Genomic DNA, 25,069 nt, shown 5'->3' with positions numbered 1-25,069 from the left:
CAATTAGAACGCATTCCTTTATAGATTAGGGGGTTACATCCCCAAAATTTTGGAGTTGTTAAGGTAATTCTAAAAGAGGTTTTACTCAAGGGAGTAAATGGACATTCTACTCCCACAGGAGGGAGTAAATGGACATTCTACTCCCACAGGAGGGAGTAGAATATCTTTTTGCCTCCTAGATATAGAGCGCGTCTGTACGAGGGAGTGAATAAACAGTATGCTCCCGCGAGAGCATGCGATCTTTTGGAGCGCAGAGTAGGAGAGTTAAAAATCGAAGCAGATAGTGAAGGAGAAAGGAGACAAATCCATTAGCTTTTCACGAGAAAAGGGTTTTATAGGTTTGTAACCATTTTTAGAGAGAGAGAGAGAGAGAGAGATTTAAGAGAGAGAAAGGGGAAGATAGAGAAAAATTTGAACTTTAAATGTCTTAGCAATGTCATCCTTGTTTTGTGGATTTGGTACAAGAGAGAGAGAGACAGTGAAGAGAGTCATTCATGGTAGCAGTAGTACCAGTAGAGAGAGAGAGAGAGAGAGAGAGAGAGAGAGAGAGAGAGAGAGAGAGAGAGAGAGTAATAGTAGTAGTAGCCGTAGTGATTCTTCTTCTTCTGTTTGTTTGCTGTTGCGATAAGAAGTGGAAGGAGCAAGGTTTATGATGCTTTGTATTAAAGCTGAAGCTCTTGGTCGTGAGATGTATGCCTCCTCACATGGCGTTGGGCATCCTATGAGCTTGTCAGCACCCTTCTCTCTCTCTCTCTCTCTCTCTCTCTCTTCCTTTCATTTTTTGCTTTAATATCCTTACTTTTATGATAAATGTACAGAGGCAGCCCCATTCAGAGATACTGGCAGAAGTTGGGAACTCGCTCCTCTTCTCCTTCTCCTTCAAACGATGGCTCCGCTAGCTCACACGGGTTAGACGTGTGTCCTCTCTCTCTCTCTCTCTCATTTCTTTTAATATTTTATTGGATTTTGATAGACATTTAACCAAATGCAATCACCTTTTTCATAGTTTCATATCTTCAAATTTTTAATCTATTTATTGAATTGCTTGGGTCTTCCTATAATGTGCCATTGTTTGCCTGTTACAAGTTGGGTAGGTCTAATTTTTATTCTGGGACCTTTTAAATTAAATTGCAAGAGCCCCATTTAGTTCAAAGAGTATAGTTTCCATAGTTCCATTCAAAAAATCAATGATATCAATTTTGCATTTGAGCATTTTCTTTTGTCACTGATTTGAACCCTGTTATGCCTTAAGCGAGCTGGGTTCTGAGTTCTCCCCCAATTCGTCCAAAAAATTTTGATGCAGGGGAAATGTATGTTTGTATTTGTTTCCAATACGTGATAGAGCATTGATTTTGTATGTTTTACGGGTTTTTAAAATGCTAAATATTACCAGGTTCATGAGTCTAGCGATGGAGCCAAAGAAAATGAGAAATGCCGAAAAATGTCTGATTACCGGGTTCAGCTTGAACAGGATGTAAGTGTTCTTGCTTTCCTAACTCAAATAAGTCTCCACTAGATATTTGCAAGTTTTTCCAGTTTTGTTCTTTAAGTGAAGCAACTAAGTTTTTTCTGTCTTGCTTTGCATGTACTTATGAGCCCTTTCTTTTTATTTGTGGTGCTTGACTTCTGAATGTGCTATTTAGAAAAAAAAGTGACAATTTCTTTTATTTTTTAATTAGAACACCACTTAGCACATTGATTATTGTTTGCGTAATCAGTGCGTGTGTGCCACATTTCTTTTGTAAAAGTCAAAAAGATATAGTCTGTTACAAAGAGAAAAAAGATAAAGGCTATGTTGAGTTTCAAAAAATGCTGCCAACAAGAAAGGAATAAGAAATGTCCTGTTAAGTCTTTGTTTACAGGCTTGTATAAGCCCATTTTGTTCATTTTTCTTCATTGTAATACTCTGTCAATACAATGTAATCAATTAACTAGAGGTATTTTGATTCAACAAATGAATTAGATGTAATTAATGAAGGATGACATTTGACGATATTGATCAGGACTGTGAAATAAAGTTATAGTCAACTGTTATGTGTGTGTTCAAGTTGTGTAGGGAGAAGTAAGATGAACCACATTATTTAACATGAAATGATCAACTATTCAACCTCTGATGCCCTAACTGCATATGCATGGGTGAAAATCTGATCATTAAGTATGTATGGAAAACAGAACTAATTGAAACACCACTGGTAACCATTAGGTTTCCAACTTGTAATTGCCACATGCCATTAACTGCAAGTTTTCATGAAAAAAATCAATGATGTCCATGCCTATATTTTGATCTTCCTTTAGGTTGTTCAGCGCAGGGACTGAATCTGGAATGTAATGTTGCAATAGTCAACACTCAAAACTGTAGCCAACTGAGCTAGTACTCAAATCCCATACCCTATCTGAGGATCATTGTTTCACTCATAGTATATGCTTCCATCAGACTTGCAGTCCCTTCGTGAGTCATGTCGCTTAGGACATAACACCAAGATTGTCTGAGTCGCGTAGAGTAGCAATGCTGGGCCTCTACCCTAGAGTTAATTAGAAACTTTAGGATGCTGTAGATGAAGAGAATACAAGTCTTGATCAAAGGGCTGTCATTTGTTGGGCTTATGGTACTCTATCAGCTTCTCCTGATCTGCCACCTATAACTTTGTTGCCTCGATTTTCCTAATATTTTCCCTATGGCAGAACTACCAAACAGAAAAGAGAAAGTTTGCTTGTGTTTTTAAAACAAGGGGATATGGGAATCATCTTTTTGTTTGCATTGGTGACTTCACCTAGTATATTTTGAGTGCTTTTATGGACTTAGTTTGACATCCCCTGGATCACACTGATTTCATTCCTTGAGATATCACGAAGCACTGAATTCTCGTGCCCACATTACACAATAATTAATGGTTTTGTATTGCAAGATCTAGTTTGAGAGAAGTCTGTTGGGTGTATTTGGGGCATTTTCGCCACTGACCATTACCAGATTTTCTCCCCTCTAGTTGTGTTGAAGTTAACTTTGACAACTTTTCTTTGGAAACTCGGGTCCTCTGAGAGTAGGTACTAGTTTCATGAAAGAAAGTATGGGGGAGATTTACGTGACTTATTTGGGTTCTCTTCATCAGGTGGGTTCAAAAGTACTACAGTTGGAGCACCCTACAGTTGAAAACTAGAAAATATCTAGAAGAATCTCTCTCAATTGTTAGAGGTTTCCCCACCTTGTCTTAATCTGCGAATGAGATGCAGAAATGTTAGACATAGCTGCTGGGATCTCCCAACTTAGGCAGCGATCCTACTCCACCACTCTAGGAAGGGTTTTTAAGGGATCTCAATTTATAAATTTTGGGACGAAATTAATGATTTTCTTTATTTATAACCAACTAGCAATACAACTATACTTTTAATATAAGGAAAATTATACAAAGAGATTATTTACTTTCAGTACAAGGAGATCACAATCACTCTTGTCCGTCAACTTTTAAATCGAGTGGTTGTGAGTGTCTCATTGACTAGACTCAAAGCTCAAAAGGAAATTTCTCGAGCTTGGTGACACACCCCAAGCTATCCAATTTGATATTTGATTGCTAGGAGTAATTATGACATCCTTGTAACAAAGAAAAATCATCTCATAGTATGCAATCCCTTAATATATTTCCTTTGCTTGGGGGCTGTAAATAAAGAAATCCCTACTTTAAATCCTAGATTATATATACTCTTTAAGGTTTGAGCCAGATCCCCCAAAAGGTTGGGTTCAAGATCCCTAAAAAGGTTGGGATCAAGATCCCTAAAAAGGTCTGGATTGATATCCCCGACATTTGGGGATTTCGTCTCTAACTTATGCATTATATGGATATTACTCCCAACCATGGTTTTAAAAAAAGGATCGGTGCCCCAAATCGCCCATTTGAGAAACCAGTCCGGATCTGCAGTCCAAATCGGCTGGATGCGGCCTTAGAAAAAATTCAAAAAATATTAAAAACTTTATAAATCTAGCGTATTATTTGTCCCCAAAAAAAAGAAAAAAAGTGGTATTCCATTATAGTTTTTCATTATTTTAATAAAAATAAATAAACATTGTGAATAGATTGGGGGGGTGGGGGAGGCAGAGATTTAAAAGGAGATCAGTTTTATTTTAAATTTTTTGTGAAGGATGTAAAATATACAATTTAATTTTAAAGGAGAGCAATAAATTAGAAGAGCATAGAATATTTTGGTAAAAAAGAAGAAGAAAAAACAACCAACCAACAAAACAAACAAACAAAAAGTTGGATTTGCAATTACCGCATAATGCACAAAGAGAGAAATAATATTGATGAGGGAGAGAGAGACTCGTTCAGAAGAATATTATAGGTAAATTTCTACTAGCGATCTTAAAAGTTTAGGTAATGAGAGAGAGAGAGAGAGAGAGAGAGAGAGAGAGAGAGAGAGAGAGAGAGAGAGAGAGAGAGAGAGAGAGAGAGAGAGAGAGAGAGATGTTCACAAGGCAATGAGGGATTGTGGGTTTAGTAAACACTGTTTACTTTGTTAAAAGTTTAGACTATAGATGAGCAAGAGATGGCAAGGCTCTTTCTTTAAAGGTACATGGGGTTTAATCCCACATCGGGCATTTCCTCTAGGTTGTGGAAGGCCAAGAGCTATAAAATGGAGGCAAGGGATTTCACTCATGATGTAGTTTGGTTGATGCTCCTCTTCGTGAGTTGAGCGTGGCGCCACTCACAAAAAGATGTGGGGAATGGTGAAAAAAAAATAAAAATTTGGGAAAACAATGGGTAATAAAAAAGCCCAATGAATAAAAAATAGAAAAATATGATAAATTAAAAAATTTATGGAATCACGTGATGCAGCAGGTGGGATCGCCCTGTTCCCTAATAAAACCAATTGGTTATGTCAGAGAACCGTCCAACTTATGGTTTTGATTCTTGATATTTTAAGGGAATCGGGATGGCCCTGGCAATTCCGGGGTCGGATCTGGCAATTCCGACCCAACCCAGCAATTTTTAATACCTTCCTCCCAACCATCGGGATCATCTAGCCTTTAACAATCCCTTGCTCCTGGTCCCAAAAACAATGTATTAGAAAGAGATGGTACGAGTCTTCACATGGGGTCCTTGAAGTTCAGGGATTTAGTTTTTAGCTTTAGCATTGTTTTGCACTAGTCTTTGGCTGGCTGCACCTTTGTATGCAACTTTATGATTGCCTCTTTAGTCAATGAAATGTTGACCATTAAAGGTGAAAGAAGAGAGTAATATGCATGGTACCTCAAATTATTCATGTAAGGCTACTAAGTCATGCCAAGGTTTCAGGTAACTTCATTTCACTTGGGGATCTTTAGTGTAGGTTGACAACATAACTCAGTGATAGGCCATTGTGTCCTTGATAACTACCTCGTGCTCATCTTACCACTCTATGATGAATATGTGCCACTTTTTTTTCTTGCAGTTGCTTAGCAATGCAACAAACCGAAACATATCAACCACCTATTCTGTAAATAATATGATTTTACTTTCCAATGACAATATTGTATCAAGGACAACAGCCTTTAGATACCAGGTTCTATTACAGATTAGATGCCTGGAAATCTGGATTTATCTCATTTAGAGGTGTAATTACACTCATCAATTCCAAACCCGGCCAATATTCCAATATATCACTTCTCGATGTTTACAATTCTAGTCGTGGTGACAATCGCCTTGAGCACATGATGAGGGATCTTATGCGGCAGTGAACACAAATTTCACTTGGTCAGTTGGGATCAGGTATGTAAACCAAGAAAAGAAAGGGGACTGGTTATAAGAAAAATGAGAGGGGGCAATGCTGCCCTCCTTGGAAAGTGTAGAAGTATAGAAAGGAGGGGGTTTGCGTGTGCACATGTCTCACTGATGCCTTGAACAACCAATGCTCATCCCTTTGAGGAACTTTCTATTTAGAGTATGGGTGGTCACTGTCTTGAGGCACCCATAGGCACCTTGTTTTCGTTTTTTCCCCAAGCGAAAGGTATGCGCTTAAGGTATGCTTGCAGTGATATGCTTGACACTCCGAGCTGTGGCGTAGACCATACTGAAATGGCACAAGATGAAATTCTCCTCAATCCCTTGAGATTGCTTTAACCAGAGATTGTTTTAGACTTGAGATTTTAGGGTTTTTGATAGAGACAGTTGAGAGTGGAAGGTTAGAGAGTTTGAATGCCTAGGGTAGCCTAAGGGTGTTTTGAGGTTTTCATTAGGTTAGATTTCAAAAGGTACTTGGTTTGTTCAAGTTTTGTGGGAATTGGGTTGGCGTTTCGTGATTTTCAGGTTGTCCTAGGGGCTGCATTCATAGGGAGCTAAAGTTAGGCACCTAGGATTTCTAGGGTTTGAGTGTGAAATGGTAAAAGAGGTGAAGTAGGGGCCAAAGGCCATAAAAGCTAGGTTTTAGACCCTAAAATGGCAGGCGAAAGCACTATTTATAGGCCACAAGCGCTGTAACTGCCCTCCAGCAAGTGGTGGCACAATATGAGCTATTAATCTCGCAATGATGCACTATGTGTTGTGCAAGACACGCTCTTTGTTGTTGGACATGGTGGGTACACTAGTTAGTGGCCTTAAAAACAAGCATTTTGGGGAGTTTTTGGTCCCAAAAACATGCAATGCACCTTTGAAGGACTAAAATGGAATTTCTGGCAATGAATATTGTTTTGAGCATAACTTTCAAACCGCACATCGGAATTGAGTGATTCTTGGATTATTTTAAAGCTTATATGCCCTCTACAATATAGAAATGCATTCAGTTTAATTTAGGTGGGTTTTTGGAAGGATGACTCTGAAGTGTTAGTTTCAGGGTTTCCAGGTTGGTATTGGGTAGTTTTTAAGTCTATTAGGCTTGGGAGGGTCCAAGATGACTAAGGTATGGTGTTTTAGAGGTTTAGGTCCAAGGGTTTTGGGGTTTGGGCACCTAGGAAATCCCCTTAGCAAAATTTGGGTCTCTACATATGAACTTACGGTTTTTGTTTACCTGCAATTGTGCTCACTAAACACAAATTTGCCAGTAGACTCATTCACCCGTAGGTCTCTTTGATATTAAGGCTGTTGACACTCACATGACTATGGTGGTTGGTGTTAGTTATTCTTCAATAGGGGGGCTACCCTTTACAGACCCCCAGTTTAGAGCTTTCTATTGACTAATTATTCAAGCTCGTCTCTAGCTCACTGTCACTCTCTCAAAAACATTGTTAGCAGTTTGTTTCTTTACTATGTTGGCCATGTCTTGTTGCTATCTGCTAGAATAAGTGCTAATATCTGATTTACTCTTTTCATTGACTTCTGTGTGGCTTTATCACTCTTTACTTGATGTTGTATGTTGCTGTAATGTGATTTTGGTCTACTTCTAAGGCCTTGGTTTAGTGGTAAGAATTTGATTCTGACAAGGGCAAAGGGTTTGAACCTTATAGTTTCCCCACTAAAAAAACCAATCTACCGCACCTTTTTCTTTTTTATGTTGTCATGAACTAGGTTGCATTACTAGATGCTAACTATTCACCATGAACTTTTGTTATCTCCTAGGCTATTCACTAAATTCCTAGAAGAGCAAAAGGTGAGACATTGTATCGATAACCTAGCATCGATTCACAATACCATACTGTGTCTCCACTTGTCACGAGGTTCATGAATGAGGGCTCATATTCAAAATCCTTGCATTCATGTACATGAGCCTTCCATGCTTTATGACCTTTATTCAAGCAATTCACATCATTTCAAATCTATTGGTTCATCATCACACGAAACATATTAAGCTCAAGACTGCAGTATCTCATATTGCTGTCCTGTTGCTTTTTCTCAAAATATCTTATTAAAGCAAAACTCATGATAACCATCATTATCTTGTTTGCGGACTCTACATGATAGTGATAATTTAAGGAGGGTTTAAAGAGCTAAGCATAATTGTATCATTGTAGCTCAGGCATCTTATAGTAAATATCTTAATAAAACATGGATTCTGTTTTCCATATGTGGTACCTTGGTCATTATCTTTTTGCAGTTCCAGTGGTATTTCATATGATAAGATTGGTCATTTTTGCTATAGATTCAGTTAATGAGCCGATGGAACCATAGTTCTTATCTTTCCTTTTTTTCCTGGAAGAGTAATCATTTCTATCTTAATTCTGAGCCTTTAGTCGATTGTGTTTGCTTCATCTAGAAGCATGACTAGCATATGGGAAAATCACCAAAGCAAGGCAGCTTACATAAGAGAATGGGTTTGGGGTCGTGGTAGGGGCTCGTCATCCCCACTGAACTACCCCCAAAAAAAAAAAAAAAAAAGGCAGCTTACATAACTCCACCTTAGCTGGCCCCAAGCCAGTCCCAAGCCCCGGTAAAGGAGGAGGGTTGAGTTAGGTAGGCCAGCTAGTGTAAAGCTTTTCCAAATCCTGTCATGAATCCTGAACATATGAGCAGAATGGCGGAACAGGATTCATGTAGCCGACCCCAAATAGTTGGGATAAGGTTAGATGGTGATGATGGTGACCAAAGCAAGACAGCCTCTGATCTTTCTAAATGCTGTGGATGCAACTCAAGAGCCAGAATCAAAATCTTTTTCTATCAACGTGTTCTTAATTTTTTGGAAGCATTCTCATGGTTTTTATGTTAGGGTTTACAAATGTTTAATCTGCTTAGTTTTGTTGGCACCTATGTCATAAACTATTATGAATGATGTTTCATGCATGTGTCATATGTAGAAGTAGAACACAATTTTTTCTAAATTTGATAATTGTGAAAGGATATGAGCATTTTCCCTGGCATCAGAATTTATAAAGTAAGAAATGGAAGTAAGAAATGGCTAGGAAACTTGTTAAAAGTATTGGAAAGTAGTATCACAGGTATTACAGGAGATGTTATTGTTCGAGATTGGTTGCAGCAATTACACTCTTTTACTGATTGTTCTTATTTGCAGGTTAAGACACTGCAAAGGCAACTGAAGGGAGAAATAGATTTGCATATTGCCCTTGAAAGTGCAGTAGGACATGATAGTGTGCCTCTCTCCACTTTGGCCTGCCAACTTCCGGACGAGGTATGTTGTTTCCATCATTTTATTTCCTGTTGATTCCTCAAATTGTTATTGCTTATGTATTTTCAAGTTTTGGAATATTTATCTTTTTTTCCCTTTGATATTGTATTTGTATTCCTTTGACAAAGTTTTAGTTTCCTTTTGTAAGCTTTTTTATTGAGATAAATTGTACAGGTTCGAGAGCTGTTCGTTAACATTGCCATGCTGGAGCATGCAGTTTCGAAGCTCGAAGAAGAGATGGGTGCCTTGCAATTACAACTCATTCAGGAAAGGAACGAGCGCCGCCTTGCTGAGTATCACTTGAGACGGTTACCTTCCTCATCACGGCTTCCACACTCCCCAGTTAATTGGAAAACCTCGGTATTCTCATAATTTTAGTATTAGCTTTTCATAATACTTATAATCTATGTGAGGATTCTTAATTTCCTTTTGGGATGATTAGGTGAGCCTCCTTATCTTAGCTCAAGCAAGCCGAGCTTGCTTTTTATCTCAACTAATTCGATCGGATGGAGGGGGGATCCTCAACTCTCCTGCCATGCCCCTTGTTACTTTCACACACACACACAACAGAGAGAGAGAGAGAGAGAGAGAGAGAGAGAGAGAGACGGTTGGTTGGAGGGCCTGTCCTCTCTATTGTTCCCCTCAGCTCAGCAATAATAGAGTAGGGCTAGCCCACAGAGAGGGAGGGAGCGAGGGAGGGAGAGTCCCCTGTCCTTTTGACTGATGAATGATAGAGATGAAAAGGTGAGTTTGGTCAAGCCCAGGTGAGCCATCCTCACTTGATCATTTCTGATAGAGATCAATAGGTGAACTTTCACTGTCCTGGCTCATTTGATCATTCCGCATTTTTCATCATCATTTTTTTTTTTGGTGCTGAGTTTGGGGATTAAAGTTCATTTGTGGGATCTTTAACTTCCTTTGTACTGGTCCAGCAATTATCTCCCTCAAGAATTTCAAGGAGTAATACCTCTCAGCTGCATTGTTCATCGGAACCTGATCTACAATATAATTATGGAGATCCACATGTCACTGCAGAACCAGATTTATGCTCATTGGAGAAGGTAGTTACTTTGTTTCTCTAACCTTGTAGCCTGAAGCCATATATTCCTTGGTTTAATAAACTCTTGGGAAAGTATCCTTCAGTCGGATGGTGCTATGGATGATTGGATGGGGTCATGAACAGCCATTGAAATGGATGGCAATGGATAGAGAGTGGGTCCCTTCATCGGGTTCATGACCTGTTTCGGTCTCTCTCCATCACTATTCATCCTTTCAACTGATGGTTGACCCTAATGGAGAATGCTTTTCGTGTCCAATTGGACTATTGTGTACATTCCCTAAACATGTTGCATTCTTTGATGTTTCCTTATGTGGAGTACCATGACTTTCTTTTGGCTGTAAAAACTGCAAGAGTTATTTAAGTAGATGGGCGGTGAATTTCTCATGGAACTTGACTTTACATGAATCTTAGCAGAATCCAGTACCATGCACTACTGAAAATCAAGGCAGGAAGGGTGGTGTTTCGCTAATGGGGAAACCAGAAAAGGATGTGATTGTGGTACACCTTTGGCATTACCCAAATCACCTTTCAGAAGAAATGGTGCAGTGTATGAAAGATATCTTCATCTGTCTAGCTGATTCTTCCAAGTCATCTTCTTCAGAAACTATGGCCTCCCCAGTGTCTCCACATGGACATCCCTCTGTCTCTTCTTTTTCTTCTTCCTCTGGTTCTTCCTCAAAAAAGTCTTCCTTTGATTCTTCTTCTTCATATATACCATCCTTGATGAGAAGCCCATCAGTTGAGATAAATTACAGTAGTGGAGTCTTTGGCATGGAGAAGAGCTTTGATCCGTATAGAGTTCCTGAAAAGTTGAGTTGGGCACATATTGGAAACTATAGCTCAGCTGTTGAGGTGTCTTGGATGTCGGTGGGAAAGAAACAGCTTGAATATGCTGCTGAGGCACTTAGAAGATTCAGGTTTGAAATCCATAGCAAACTTAAATTCATATACGAACTACTATATTATATCAGCGGATTTGTCATTTATATCTTGTTACTTTGTAAGTGTTTTCTTTTTTTGGATGTAATTATGATTAATATCTTGATTCTTACCCATTTCTAATCAGTCTCTCTCGCTTTCACTTTCTCTGTCTTTCTCCCCCCCCTCCTGATGTGCGTGTGTGTGTACAAGTTTGTTTGTTTGCCCAAAAGTGCAAGGAATAATAAACTGATATTTTGTGCAATCCTAATTGCATGTGATGAAGATCACTTGTGGAACAGCTGGCAAAAGTTAATCCAGCTTGCATGACTTGCAACGAGAAAGTTGCTTTCTGGATCAATGTGTATAATGCCTTAATTATGCATGTAAGTCTCCCCCATTGTTTTTCCTGTAACTATGTTGGCTAGTATATTGTTTAGCTAAATGCATTCCGCCGAAAATCGAATGTATAGCTCACTTTGGTTAAACAAGTGCTGTTTCATGTTATTGATATCCTTGGTCTTATACTTCATCAACTTCTATACTTCCTCTGTATCGTTTCTTTGATAAAAGGGTTCACTATAACTCTATTACTTTTTATTGATCCTTGTTTTCTTCAATTTGTTTTCTCACTGTGGTGCATGATTAGCCAAGGTTTTTCTTTTGGGATTATCGTCTAGTGATTGATTTGTACTCTTGTTCCCCTCAATTATCTTTTTAAATTTGGTCATTTACTATCCACTATTTAAATATGACATTAATAATTTTCAAATTGGGAAAGCATATATATGCTGGTTTAGACAAGAATGACATTAACCATCCCCAATAATTGATGGTGGAGATTAACCGTGACTGAGTGAATGTCACTGGAAACTTTGCTTACTCTTCACCATCTCTCATTGGGAATAAAAGGAGGATGTCCCATAGGTGTACGATCTACCAATTTGCCCTGGTGTATCATTTATGTTCCCTTAAAAAAGTTTCCATCTCCTCAAAAGATATTCTTCTTGGTACGTTCATGAATTATATAAAACCTGACATTTCTCATTCCTTTTGTCAGGCTTATCTCGCTTATGGAGTCCCAAGAAGTGACTTGAAGCTTCTGTCTTTAATGCAAAAGGTTTGGTTATGTGGTGATTTGTATCTCTGTGATGCTCAAACTCAAAAATTTTGTGTCCCTGACCTAACTTCAAAGTTGTACATTTGACCATTTGGTGCAGGCATCTTACACTGTTGGGGGGCATTCTTTCAGTGCAGCTGCTATTGAATATATTATTCTCAAGATGCAACCTCCAGTGCACCGTCCCCAAGTGGTATGCCATTCCATTACAACAATCACGAGGAATTTCTTATTAATCTATGGTTTTAGTCTTGTTCTTTATTGGTTAATTAAGCTGGACTTTATACCATTAGGCACTGGTTTTGGCACTTCACAAGTCGAAGATACCAGAGGAGCAAAGCAAGTATGCTGTTGAAAGTGCAGAACCCCTTGTTGCATTTGCTCTTAGTTGTGGGATGTATTCTTCACCTGCAGTAAGTTGCCAATGTATTTATGTGAGATAAATATTTATTTACACAAGGGGAAGTCAACATAATCTGATGGATTGTGGTACTCCAAATGGGCAGTCACCATCTGTTCTTTATGATGGACAGTGGAGACCCTTGTTGCATTTTCTTTTAGTTGTGGGATGTATTCTTCACCTGCAGTAAGTTGCCCATGTATTTATGTGAGATAAATATACACAAGGGGAAGTGAACCATAATTTGATGGATTGTGGTACTCCAAATGGGCAGCCACCATCTGTTCTTTATGATGGACAGTGGAGATAAGCTATACCAGGGTGAGATCTCTTTGGCCCCTACCATGGTTAATCTCTACTATTTGTCTTCATAAACAAATGGTGATATTCCCTTGTTTTATGGTATTCTTTCACTTCACACAAAGAGTTAAACAGCATTGAATTAACAGGTTGATTCTATGTGTGTTGTCTATATAATTCGTCTTCAAGTGTTTTTTACAATTTGCATCTTGAAAAGTAAAAACCATTCCTAACATTCTTGAGCTTGAATTTCCATGGGAAATTGCCTAGGGATCGCCTAGGGTACATGAATTTTGCTAATGATTGCCACCCTATTAGATACCCTGCAACTGAGGTTTGAAGTGCTTAGTAGAACAGGCTCTTTGGACAATCAGGGAAAAGTTTATGCGCTATTTAGACGGTATAGAGTTTGGAATTGTTAGATGGTTTTTTGTCACACACACACACACAGGGTTTTATTAACCATCACCTTCATGGTGAATTATAATACCATTCACAATGTATTTTAGTCATATATTATCTGTTCTCTTCGTGGAAGATCATTGTACACATAAGAGTATTTTGATCACTCGCAGCAACTTTGGAAGTAACATGAATTTTGCATGTTACCCACATAGAATGCCCCATTATACGGGAACATTCAGACCTGGTTTGGATGTGCCAGTAAGCTGCCTGCACAAAGTGAGCTTCTTGACATTAGACGCAGAAACTCTTCTTTTTTGTTTCAAATGGCACCTTTGCAGATATATGACTTTTGGGTCACAGAATTTGTGGAATACTGTTGATATTACCGATGAGAATCTTGGCACCAAAGGCCATGCGTATAACCTTGCTTCATGCGGCGCTTATACTTGCATCCAAACAGGGCCTCAGTGTGTGGCAACTCAAAGCAAATTGCATTTTTATGTTATTTCCAAAAATACTGTTGGTAAAATGATTACAATAAAATGCAAGGTAATTAGCGTCCAATTTATATGGTGAAGGAGGACCGTATTCACCGTGTACAGAGACGCCATATGTCTGTATATGCATGTAAACGTCAAAGGATTTTGTGACCGCATCAAACTTCTGAGGGTCTGGATAAGGAACATGGAAATGTCTGATGATGAAACAGAAGAAACAGACCTTTAGAGCCCTTGGCTGGCTCACTTGGGTCATCAGAAGTAGTTTGAGCTGTTGTTCCATTCCCCTTTTCAGGGCCTTAAGCTCTGGTCATCCTTCATGTGATCAATGGTCTTATAATTTTCTTGTCCCTCAATTTATGAAGCTGGTAGGAGAAGACAAACACCTTTTGGAAGTTGACGTTGGCATGTCTCGGGATGAATTTATTTCTTTGTTGCATGAGTCGCAAATGGACAAACTTTGCATATCACATAATTTATTTGTAGAAGCACATTGGGCTCTCACAAGTAGGGATTGTCGACGATAGGACTGTTTACCTTTATTACGATTACCTTCAGCTGTCAGATGTGAAATAGATTTCTTAGAAGGTAATCACAAAGTTTGGAGAATTTTCTTTTGGACTATGAATGCAATAAATGGCACACCTTCATCTGTCTGATTTCACATCCAGCTTCCAAGGGCGAATGTTACCTCCTTGTACCAAAAGTAAAATAGTCTTATTTGTATACTTTTCCTATGTATTAGGTTGGCCCACTAGTTGGTGTATATGTTCGTCAACTCGGGAATGGATGATGGGGAAACTTTAATTGGATAGAGGATCTCATGCAAGAATGCGTCACGATCACAGATTATAATGTTTTGCCAGATTAAATGTAAAACACTGGCATTACAATGACAATGTCATGAAGCCATGTCAATAAATTTGAATTTGAGAGTGAGGATTACCTCACGCGGAAGGAATGAGAATGTGTTCATACAAAAAACATGTGTTTTGTCAGGTGTGGTACACCATTAATGTTGGTTGTCTACGTTTAGTCATTTGGGTTCCCACATTGGCCTCCTAATTTCTATCTGGGACCCTTGCTCGGGATTGCTGATTGAGTTTGGTGGGTGGCCCAAGTTTCCTTGGTTGTTTGGTGTCACATCACAGCTGGCAAGTTTTTGTCATTGGTTGCTCTTGGCTTTTAGAATCAATGAAGGCATGATCTCCTTTTTCTTTAGAAGAAAAAAAGAAAGGCTGAATATAAGGGGGGATCGATTAGGAACCACTCAAAACATATGATAAAACAGACTCTTGTCTTGGTTGAACAATTGTTTTTATTTTTGGCTCCTTCATGTAAACAGCATGCTTTGACATTTCATTAGTTGGATATTGATTTTGATGGGCTTCAACAATAGAATACAAGTTTCATTTTACCTCAGTTATATTTGGGATTTGGATTACGCTGGGATAGCTCCACGTGACTACTTGATGCAGGGAGAAAAATAATAAACTAAAAAATATAATTGAAGATAAAGGCTTGAGAGATTATACCTTGCAAAGAGTCCACCCCAATATCTTTTCACAAGATCAAACCCTTTTTTTATTCTGTAATTACTCTCTACAAAGAAGGGACTTCTTCCCTTTAAATACAAACTTATAAGGAATAAATAAATAAATAAATAAACAACAAACTAAACTCTATCTCTCCATTACCTATTAAAAACAAGTTTAATATATCTTAACGAACTCAACCTTGCTAATCCTTATTTATATCCATCTTTTTCTTAAAAAAAACTAAACTTCCAATTCTACCCCTTAAGTCTCTACATCTTAAAAGGACAAGCTAAAGAAAGCTAAAAATCTAAATAACATATATTTTAAGTCCTAAAAAAATATAAAAATAAAAAAAATTAAAAATCTTTTTTTTTTTATTTGCATCACAAATCTACCTGGTGCTGCTGCAAATAAATAGATTGGATTTGTGGGTTCAAGATGGTCTCAATGTCCTTATAAGTGGCATGAGTTTGTTACGCTATTTTGGGTGTGATATTGATACTTTGTTTTGTTGCTGGTATTTTTTTTATTTTTTTATAATGTTAACCTTAAATTGATAAGAAATAGGAATACAGAAGGCCTTGGCGATCCACAGAGGAGGATGCCCAAGGGAAAACAAACCAGAAAAGCAGAGTCGAGTCCTCTTTTAGGAGGTTACAATGGAGCATAGCAACCTAGTAAAACATGTCGATCCATATTGCAAGAAAGAGAAAAAGGCCAAAAAACCAAAAGGCAAAGAACCATTAGACATCCGCCATCGCTGCTGCTTCTTTAGCGAGAGTATCAGCTTCTTGGTTTCCTTCCCTCCAGGTATGCATCCACGCGACGGACATATTCCTGCAAAGGTGATCGATCTCATCAAACAAGTGAACCGGGAACCAGGGAGGGGGGGGGAGCAAGAAAGTCTTTGAGCCCAAGAAATGGTATTCTTGGAGTCACCCTCCACCACTAAAGAATGCAAGTGGAGGGGTTCTATGAACTTAAGGCCAACCAATAGCACTAATGCTTCAACCTCCATAAAATTGGCGTGGCCAATGCGCTTGGAGATGGTTGCCACAATACAGCCGAGGTGGTTTCTAAGGATGGCTACAACTTCTGACGGACCAGGGTTCCCGATAGAGCAACCGTCAAAATTAAGTTTAAGGTGAGGGCGGGGGCTTCCACCTAGTGGTCATGGGCAGGCGCATTTGATGGAATTGGAGGATGTTGCACCAATCCTGGCTGAACGTCGAGGAACTCCTTTGAAGCAGCAATGGTTGGTTGCCGACTTGAGCTTGTCAAAACCTTTGGTCCAAGGGTAGAACTCCCCCCAGAATGTTTTGTTGTTGCGCTCGATCCATAGGGCCCACAAAGAAGCTGCCACCATGGATCTCCAGAGAAGGATTCCCGCCTTAGGCCATGGGTAAGGTTTGATGGCAGAGAGAATGGATATTACCTCTGCCGGTAATACCCACTGAACATTGAAAAGTTTATGGATTGCCCCTAGAGATTGTAAGCAAAGGGGCAGTGCAACAACAGGTGGTTGTTGGTTTCCTCAGCTGCAAGGCACATTACATATTAATTAGGATCGGGATACCCCTTCTTTGCAGTTGATGTACTGTGAGGACTCACTGGGAGAGAGCTAGCCACATGAATATCTTAATTTTAGGAGGGGCAAAAGAATCTCAGGCCTGAGCAGCTACAACAACAGGAGCTAAAGGGAGAGTAGGAGGTAGAGAAAGGCTGCAGAAGAAAGAGGAGATTGTGAACAGCTCAGAGGGTGATGGTGCCCCAATGATGCGATCAGGACTTGTGGGTGCTAAGAAGCAGGCGTGAAGGTCTGTCGCTAGAGTTGCAAAAATTTCGATTTCATAGTCATTAAGAGCCCTCTTGAAGACTGGGTTCCATGAGCGGAGGGACCTTGTCGAGAGCATTTCTTTTGCTATAGCAGCCCCTTGATCTCGAGCTAGAGTATAGAGATTAGGGAACCTATCCCTGAGAGGTGTGTGGCCTAGCCACAAGTCTTGCCAGAATAGGATGCGATTACTCGATCTCGGATGGAATCTGATCCGGGATTTGAATACGTGGAAGGTAGAGCAAATCGACCTCCAAATGCCGAAGGACCTCTGGTTGGTCATACAATCCGGTAGCCACGGTGTGTTCGAGAGATGATATTTATGCTTAAGGATATCGATCCACAACTGATCCCTTAAGGTTGTCAGACGCCAGCACCATTTGTCAAGGAGAGCCAAGTTATGTGTTCTAAGGTTCTTGATCCCTAGACCTCCCCTTTGCCCAGGTTGGCAAAGTTTGTCCCAAGCAAGTAGTGGAATTTATTGTTGGCTCCGTCTCCAGACCAGTAGAACCTTCTCATGAACTGTTCGATTCTGGAGCTAACTGCCACGGGCATGTGGAAGATGGACATTTGGTAGACCGGGATGTTGGCAAGAGTGGCTTTAATCAGAGTTAATCTCCCTCCCGGAGAGAGAAAGCAGCCTTTCCATCCTGCAAGTCTACGATCCACTTTGTCTACAATATGAGACCACAACCTCAATTTTGGTTTGCCTAAGCAAAGTGGCAGTCCTAGGTATTTGGATGGCAGGGCTTCAGTCTCGCAACCCCATCTCTCGGTGAAGTTAGAGAGGGTGGTTAAATCAACATTAACCCCCATCATCTTTGTTTTGTCGAAGTTAACTTTGAAGCCGGTTGCAAATTTGAAGCACCTGAGAAATAGGAAGAGGTAGTGGATCTCTTCTGTTGAGGCGTTGCAGAATACCAAGGTATCGTCTGCGAAACCATGGGGGCCTGAGTTCCAACTGAGAAGCCATGCAGGCATCCGGCTATGAACATTCTGGAAATAGATCTACCGAAAACCTCGGCTGTAATGGCGAAAAGGAAGGGGATCTGACGCCTCTGGTAGAAGGGAAGGATCCTTTGGAGGTTCTGTTGATGAGGATGGAGAAGCGAGGGTGTGAATAACACGCTCTCATCCAAGCTCTCTACTTTGTATCGAAACCCATCTTGGACTGAGTTTCTTCAAGGATGTACCAGTCTACGTGGTCCTATGCCTTCTCCCAGTCAAGCTTAACTACAATGCCAGGGGTATTGGCCAGGTATCTGGAGTAAATACATTCGTGGTCCACAAGGGCCCCGTCCAAGATTTGACGGTCTTTGATAAAAGCACTTTGGGACGGGGAAATGATTAAAGGGAGAACCTCTTTGAGGCGTGAGGCGAGAGGCGAGGACTTTGGGTAGGATTTTGTAGGTGGAATTCATCAAGCTAATAGGGCGTAAGTCTTTCAGTTGGGTTACCCCTTCAATCTTGGGTATAAGTGTGATGAAAGTAGCATTCAACACCCTATTGATGATACCCCTAGAAAAGAATTCATCGAAAAGGTTTAGGAATTCTTCTCTAAAAGATCCCCAAAATAATTTGAAAGGTGTCCTGGGGCTTTGTCGGAGTCCAGGTCTGAAATTGCAGCGAGGATTTCAGGTTTAGAAGAGGGTCTCTCTAACCAGCTAGCTTTGTCTGGAGGTAGAACTAGGAAGTCAAATGTCCCCAATGGGACGCCAAGGATCAGGGGGGGTGGAGAAGAGATTTTGGAAATAGCCAAGGATGGCTTGCTCTATATCAGGAGGTCGATCTAAAAGGTTTTCTTCTACTAAAAGGTGGGTAATGGTGCTGTCTCTACGCCTGTAGTTAGCAGTCATGTGGAAAAATCCAGTGTTAAGACCCCTAGCCTTCAGCCACTTGATCCTGAATCTCTGATACCTGAAGATTTTCTCTTTCTTGAGGATGGATTGGTATTGAAGTTTAAGTTCGTATCTGTGAATGAGTTCAGGTCCAAGAGAGGTTTGGATACTTCTAGTGTATCTAGGGTCTGGATGACCTACAAGTTAGAAGATTTTTATGGCCCTAAAAACCCCGGAAGACCCCTTCCCCAAGATTTGAGGTGAGCCTTCAATAATTGCAACTTGCGTTATAGTTTGAAGCCTGCCCATCCGTCTGCCATATTGGAAAGAGACAACCACCATTCCCGAAATTGGTTCAGAAGAGACTGTTCTTCTAACCAGGCCAGCTTGAACCTAAAAGGTTTAGGTCCGCTCTCGACATGCTTAGAGTCCAGAAGAATAGGACAATGGTTCGAGGTGGGTTTAGGGAGGGTCAAAGAGTGAATCTCAAGAAAAGTTAAAGTCTCAGTCTATAGAGATCAAGAACCGGTCCAGTTTAGAGAGGGTAGGGTTGGAGGCGTGGTTGGACCAGGTAAGCTGAGTTCCTTGTGTAGGTAAGTCAAACAGATTGTTAAGGGCAATGAAGTAAGAGAAAGTTGACATTGTCGGAGTTAATCTGGAGGAGGTGTTTCTTTCATGGGACCACCTCGTAACATTGAAATCCCCGGCTATACATCAGACGGAGTGGGGAAGATGGGCAACCAGGTTGAGTTCGTCCCATAGTAGTGGTCTGTCAGCATCAGAATTGGGCCCAAAGACCATTGAAAATTTCCATAGCATACCATCAAGGACCCTGGAGAGTAGAATGGGAACAGAGAATGTGGCTATTGGGAGGAATTCTGGGAATGGGTTGTGGGGTCCCAAATAACCCAAATTCCTCCCGAGGCGCCTTCAGCGGGGAGGGCTACCCATTGACATGGTCGACCCCCCCAAACTAGTCGAACCAGAGGCAGAGATGGTTCAAGAAGTTTCGTCTCGGTTAGAGCCAAAATGGTGGGTCTATGCCTAAAGCATAGATCCTTGATTGCTTGCTTCTTGTGTGGCAGTCCAAGCCCTCAAATATTCCATGAGAGTATTAGCATTGGGGGGCGAAGGAGAGAGGAGAGTTCCTAAGGGAATGCCTAACCAAAAGACCTTTGGGGTTATCCTTAGGCTGGAGAGGGGAAAAATAAAAGTTTGAGGATGAGGGTTTGTTGTAGTTGATGCTGCTAACCAGATTGGCTAATTCACGGATGCCCTTCTTGCTTACCCGAACTCAAGATTGCATGTCTGCTTGAAGAATTCTTATATCGGGTCCGGTGTGTGGGAAGCCCATGACTTTCATCACATCCCGAATCTGGCCTTGACCCACATCGATGTCATTGACGTGATTCGAGTCCACCGAAGGGGAGAGAAAGGATTCCCCATAGTATCGACTGAGAGAGAAGATCTTGCTGAGTCCGTCGAGGAAGGAATAGGGGTGGGTAAAGCCGATAGCACTGGAAACTGGAGCTCATCTACTTTTGTAGGTTTGAAAAACCCTGCCAAAAGTCCAAAGGGGTTCCTTATCAGAGTGGCACTGGGATCAACCAGAGAGAGGGGAGGCAGGGGAGGGGCGACTCTTAGAATAACGGGTGGTTCTATTGAGGGTGCATGTTCCTTTTCAAAAACAGAGGCTAAACGGGGAGGTTGAGAGGGCATAGAATCCAATAGGGGATTGGGCCCAGGAGAGGGGTGGGGAGAGTGTGGGGTAGAGAGGGAAACCAGCCCAAGGCCAGAAGAAGTTGGGCAAGAAGAGATGACGGAGTAAGGGGGGAGGAGGGTATAGGGTAGAGGGGCCAGGAGGAACCTTGGAATGAGCCGAGAAAAGAGGGGTTGAAAAATTAGGTGGTCGGAGAGTGGCGAACGGGTCGAGAAAGGGAAAAGGTGCAGGTAGAGGAGGCGTTGGGGTGAGGTTTGGGAGGATCACAGGGATGGGAGTAAAAGGAACAAGTGGGATAGCCAACAAGTAGTGGTGGGAGCATATTGCTTGCCAACAGGTTAAGGTCCATGGTTTTAGAGGTTCCCTCAGTTCCGATAAGGTCCTTCTCAGCCGAGGGAGTCGAGGGTGAAGGGTTGAGCTGCTCTGGTTCGTTTCCCCCTTCTGAGTTGAAATCGATAAGTAGGGGATAAGGGGGAGGTGCAGGGTCAGGTCCCGAATGAAAGGGAGAGAGAAAAGAAGCCACGGACTTAAAAGGTTGAGGCTGAGAGTTGTCCTGCTGATCGGGCAACGTTGTTTTAGGTAGTAATGATGGCGATGAAGTGGTAGGGTGGTGAGGTGCAAGGGATGACGTGATGATGAATTGCGTGGAGAGTGGAGAGAGCAACCCAGGAAGGGGTAGGTGAAGCGACTCCGGCAAAGAGCTGAAGAAGATCTGGGCTTGATGGGTCGATGGAGGGTGGGGGAGGACACAGGTATGAGCGGCCTCGGGATGGTAGACGGGAAGGTGGTAGGTGGCGAGCGAGGGAGGTGGCGACGTACAAGTGTCGGGCAGCTTCGGTGCAAGGGGTAGAAATGAGGGGGTGTGCCATTGTACTCCCAAAAGGTCTTGAGAGGACATTAGTGTCGACGTGGCCATAAGGGTGGGCGACGACGTCATGGCCCTGTCAGAGAAAGGTAGGTGATTTTATCGAAAGGATGAGCTGTTAGAGATGAAGGAGGCAGAGCAGAAGACAGAGTCGTGGGTGCCGATGGAGGTGAAGTTGACTGCGTAGGTGGTAATTGTTAAGGTTGGCGAGGTCGACATGGAGGCTGTTGTTTGCTGGGTCTGCGAGGCTATCGTTTCCTAGAAATGAAGGTCCAGTTGTCTTGAGACTTGGGAGGGTGAGCTCAAGGCTTCAAAAAATGCTAGGTGGCCCCTATTTGGCCGGCTTGGCACCCAACGCTCAGGCAGGCGCCTAGGCGTGCGCCCAGAACCTTGGGCACCCTGTTGTACAAGTTATATAGATATGTGGTTTATATACATATATTTGTGTCAATTTTAGAATATATTACATTTGAAAATATTGTAACATATTTTTTTATATACAAACATATGACATATCGCATGTTGAGAATAAACTTGTTCAAAATTTCAAAATTCAAACCATACAAAATTTAGAAGTCTAATAGGATATGCATTAGTAATAGTCTCCAATTCTCCATATTTCATACTAAGTGAAAATGTTTAGCAAGCTTCTTCAAACCACAAAAAATACTCTTGATTCTTAGAAACAGGTATAGCTAAGAGTTTGAGGACACAGGTATAGCTAAGAGTTTGAGGGTTTATGGAATTTTTCTGTTAACTTTGGGTGTTCAAACTAATCCCCATAACCTAGTTAAACCTTTTTTAGGGTCAAAATTACCCCATTTTCCCTTTTGGGTATTTTTTTGTTTTTTTTAAAAAAGAAAAGCCGATGTCCTTGGGTGCCTGCCCAAGTACATCCGTCCATGTAGGGCCGTCTGGCTATGGGAGTGCGGTATTTTGGTCCAGGCCACCTAGGCGGGGGCCTAGGCGTCGGGCGGACCATTTTTTAAAACAATGGGTGAGCGGAGGGGTCTCCGGGATAGCTTACACCCTACGAGGGATCCACTGGGGATACAAAGCGAGGCGAGGCTGGGGAAACCGTCGATCACGAGATGAAGATCTGGAAAAAGTTTCTGGCCACTTCTAACCAGAGGAAAGGTGCGATAGACTAAGGGTCGAGGACGTCGACAATGAAAAGAAGGGACCCCAGCGGAATGCTCTCCATAGGTTGCCAGTGGACGGCGACGAATGTGCGGGCATGCATTACCAATGGCTTTAAAGGTGTTGAGGCACCATGAGTGAAGGGCAATATCAGAATCTGTAATCCATACTTTTTGCCTCCGGAAGGCACCCTAATCTTTCGTCCATTTGGAAAGGTGGAGGGAGGCTCCCTTGAAAGAGAACGGGGAAGAACTCTGAAGAATGGATAGGGCTGCTTCAGCCGAGGGAAAAGAAAACAGGAAGGTCCCATTTGAGAGAGGCCTACACCTGAGCCCTGGTTCCTTCCAGCCTTCCTTGGCCCATCTTTCGACACCTTTGTGGTCATTGCGCTGGGGGTGGAAAACGCCGACTAGGGACGACTTGTACAGGTTTGCTAGGTTGGAAGCAGAGGTTGAGGGAATAGAAATAAGGGGGGGAGAATAGGAGAGGAGGGAGCGGGAGAGGCCAGTGGCCATTGAACCTTTTATGCCATTCACAAGAACAGCCCATCAGCTTTCATGGTTGAAAATCTTGTGTTGTCTTTGGTTTGCTAAGCATTTTGGATAGACATACTTAGAGAAGGAATTCTAATCCAATTAGGAGAAGATATTCTTTTTACTTAAACACAATTGAATCCCTCTCCCCATAAATCTCTCTCTCCTCCACTCCCTAGAAAATTATTCTCGCTCTGACTTCTTTTGTTGCTGGTATTAGCTCTTATTATTGATGGCATATTATACGAGAGTGGTTTTGTAGCGCTGATCTAAAGGCTGAGGAGAGAGTCTATAGAGTATGTTTCTCCCCAACTTGGTATACAAGATAAAGGTCGCTATATCACGTTAGGGTATGTGATGGATATCAAGTAGCATATTTTTCATGTTTAAAAAATTACTTTCTTGATAAACAACCCATTTGACTAAACAAAATTACTTTCTTGAGAAACAACCCATTTGCTAATCAAATATGACTATCACATAACTACCCAAAAAAAAAACTATGGACTATCACATCAGAAACTAAAGAGCCAAGAAACAACCCATTTGACTAATCAACTATTAACTACCACATAACTACCCAAAAAGAAAAAGAAAAAGAAAAAACTATGAACTATCACATCAAAAACTAAAGAGCCAAAATGAGTATTCCAAGTGTAACATGCCTCATATGGAAAATCGAAAACGCACATCATATCACCAGTTTGTACATGTCTGCTGTATTCCTTGGTTGGGGTTGATACTGATTTAATTCCCTATGACCTTAATTGTGTATGCTTAATGAGAACAAGAACTATGTTAAATGCCTTTCGATTTTCCTTATTTTTTTTGGATTGTCCTTTTAATTGTGGTAGATGAGTGTGATAATGAATAATGATCTGCAGGTAAGGATATTTACAGCTGATAATGTGAGAGAGGAATTGAAAAACTCCCTAAAAGACTATGTTCAGGCATCAGTGGGCATAAATAACAAAGGGAAGCTCCTTGTACCCAAGATGCTGCATTCTTTTGCCAAAACCATAGTGGAAGAGGCCTTACTTTCAGAGTGGATCTGCCAATTCCTTCCCTCTCATCAGGCAGCTGTCATTCAGGACTGCATCCGCCAACGCAGGCAAAGGTTCCTAGGGAGCCGGAATTGTTATGCCATTCTACCCTTTGATTCAAGATTCCGGTACCTTTTCTTGCCAGAATCCAGAAACTCACAGAGCCCCCACTAGAAGAATGATATACTCATTTTCGATTATGTTATTGTTTCATTGGTATTGAGGCCTATTTCGTTCTAGTTTGGCCTATGACTTATGCTATGAAACCCATTCTGACAACTTGGGTGGTGGTATTCCGGCAACTCGAGAGTGGTATTCCAGCAACTGGGGTGTTATTATGGTAATTTGGGGTGGTTTTCTGGCGACTTGATGATGGTATTCCTGCAACTTGGGTAATCCGATTCTAATGAATGGTCTTTGTAGTTATTGTGTAACATGAGAAGGGTAAAAGGCGGATTTGGTGCTGCGATAGGTAGTGTACATAGATCAAGGAATGAGGGGGATCATCTTCTTTTCTTGGATTTGGGGTCCTGTAAAATGAGTTAAACTATGTTTATGGGGATGACTGTATTCATTGTGAGTCTGGGGAAATAAGGAATTGGTTGATTGTTATTTCCTGAAAAATTGAAGTTCTTTCTCATGCAGCTGGCGTCTGGTCAATAATAGCCCCCGTGCATTGAAACATGGAGTTTTTTGTTCTCATATACAAGAAAGCATGGCTCTCTCTGTTCAAACTGTTGTTGCTTCCTTTAGTTCGTTCCAGTTTTGAAAAGAAAAGTTCATTTACTCGAGACCAAATAAAGGAGTTGATCAAGTGGGCTGACGCCCACAAGAAGG

General features: G+C 41.2%; 1 protein-coding gene across 4 annotated transcripts; it reads left to right on the top strand.

The window, feature by feature from the left end:
* Nucleotides 1-287: 287 nt before the first annotated feature.
* Nucleotides 288-24,856, top strand: LOC18427447 (uncharacterized). 4 transcript variants are annotated; one of them, XM_088854574.1, is made up of 12 exons: nt 288-729; nt 819-915; nt 1,394-1,474; nt 8,908-9,024; nt 9,196-9,381; nt 9,954-10,082; nt 10,496-10,998; nt 11,286-11,385; nt 12,060-12,119; nt 12,220-12,312; nt 12,413-12,532; nt 24,074-24,856. In XM_088854574.1, exons 1-12 carry the CDS (start codon nt 650-652, stop codon nt 24,404-24,406), a joined length of 1,899 nt encoding a protein of 632 aa, XP_088710700.1. In that variant the 5' UTR covers nt 288-649; the 3' UTR covers nt 24,407-24,856. The 4 variants fall into 4 exon arrangements, with proteins under 4 accessions (XP_088710700.1, XP_088710699.1, XP_088710702.1 ...); XM_088854573.1 differs by having other exon boundaries at nt 290-729; nt 10,493-10,998; XM_088854576.1 differs by having other exon boundaries at nt 358-729; nt 9,239-9,381.
* The last annotated feature ends 213 nt before the right edge of the window (nt 24,857-25,069 follow it).

This window comes from Amborella trichopoda, chromosome 12, assembly GCF_054954075.1.
Source record: "Amborella trichopoda isolate Santa Cruz 75 chromosome 12, AtrichopodaSantaCruz75HAP2 v2.0, whole genome shotgun sequence".
NCBI lineage: Eukaryota > Viridiplantae > Streptophyta > Magnoliopsida > Amborellales > Amborellaceae > Amborella > Amborella trichopoda.
This window is presented reverse-complemented; position numbering and strand designations above follow the sequence as displayed.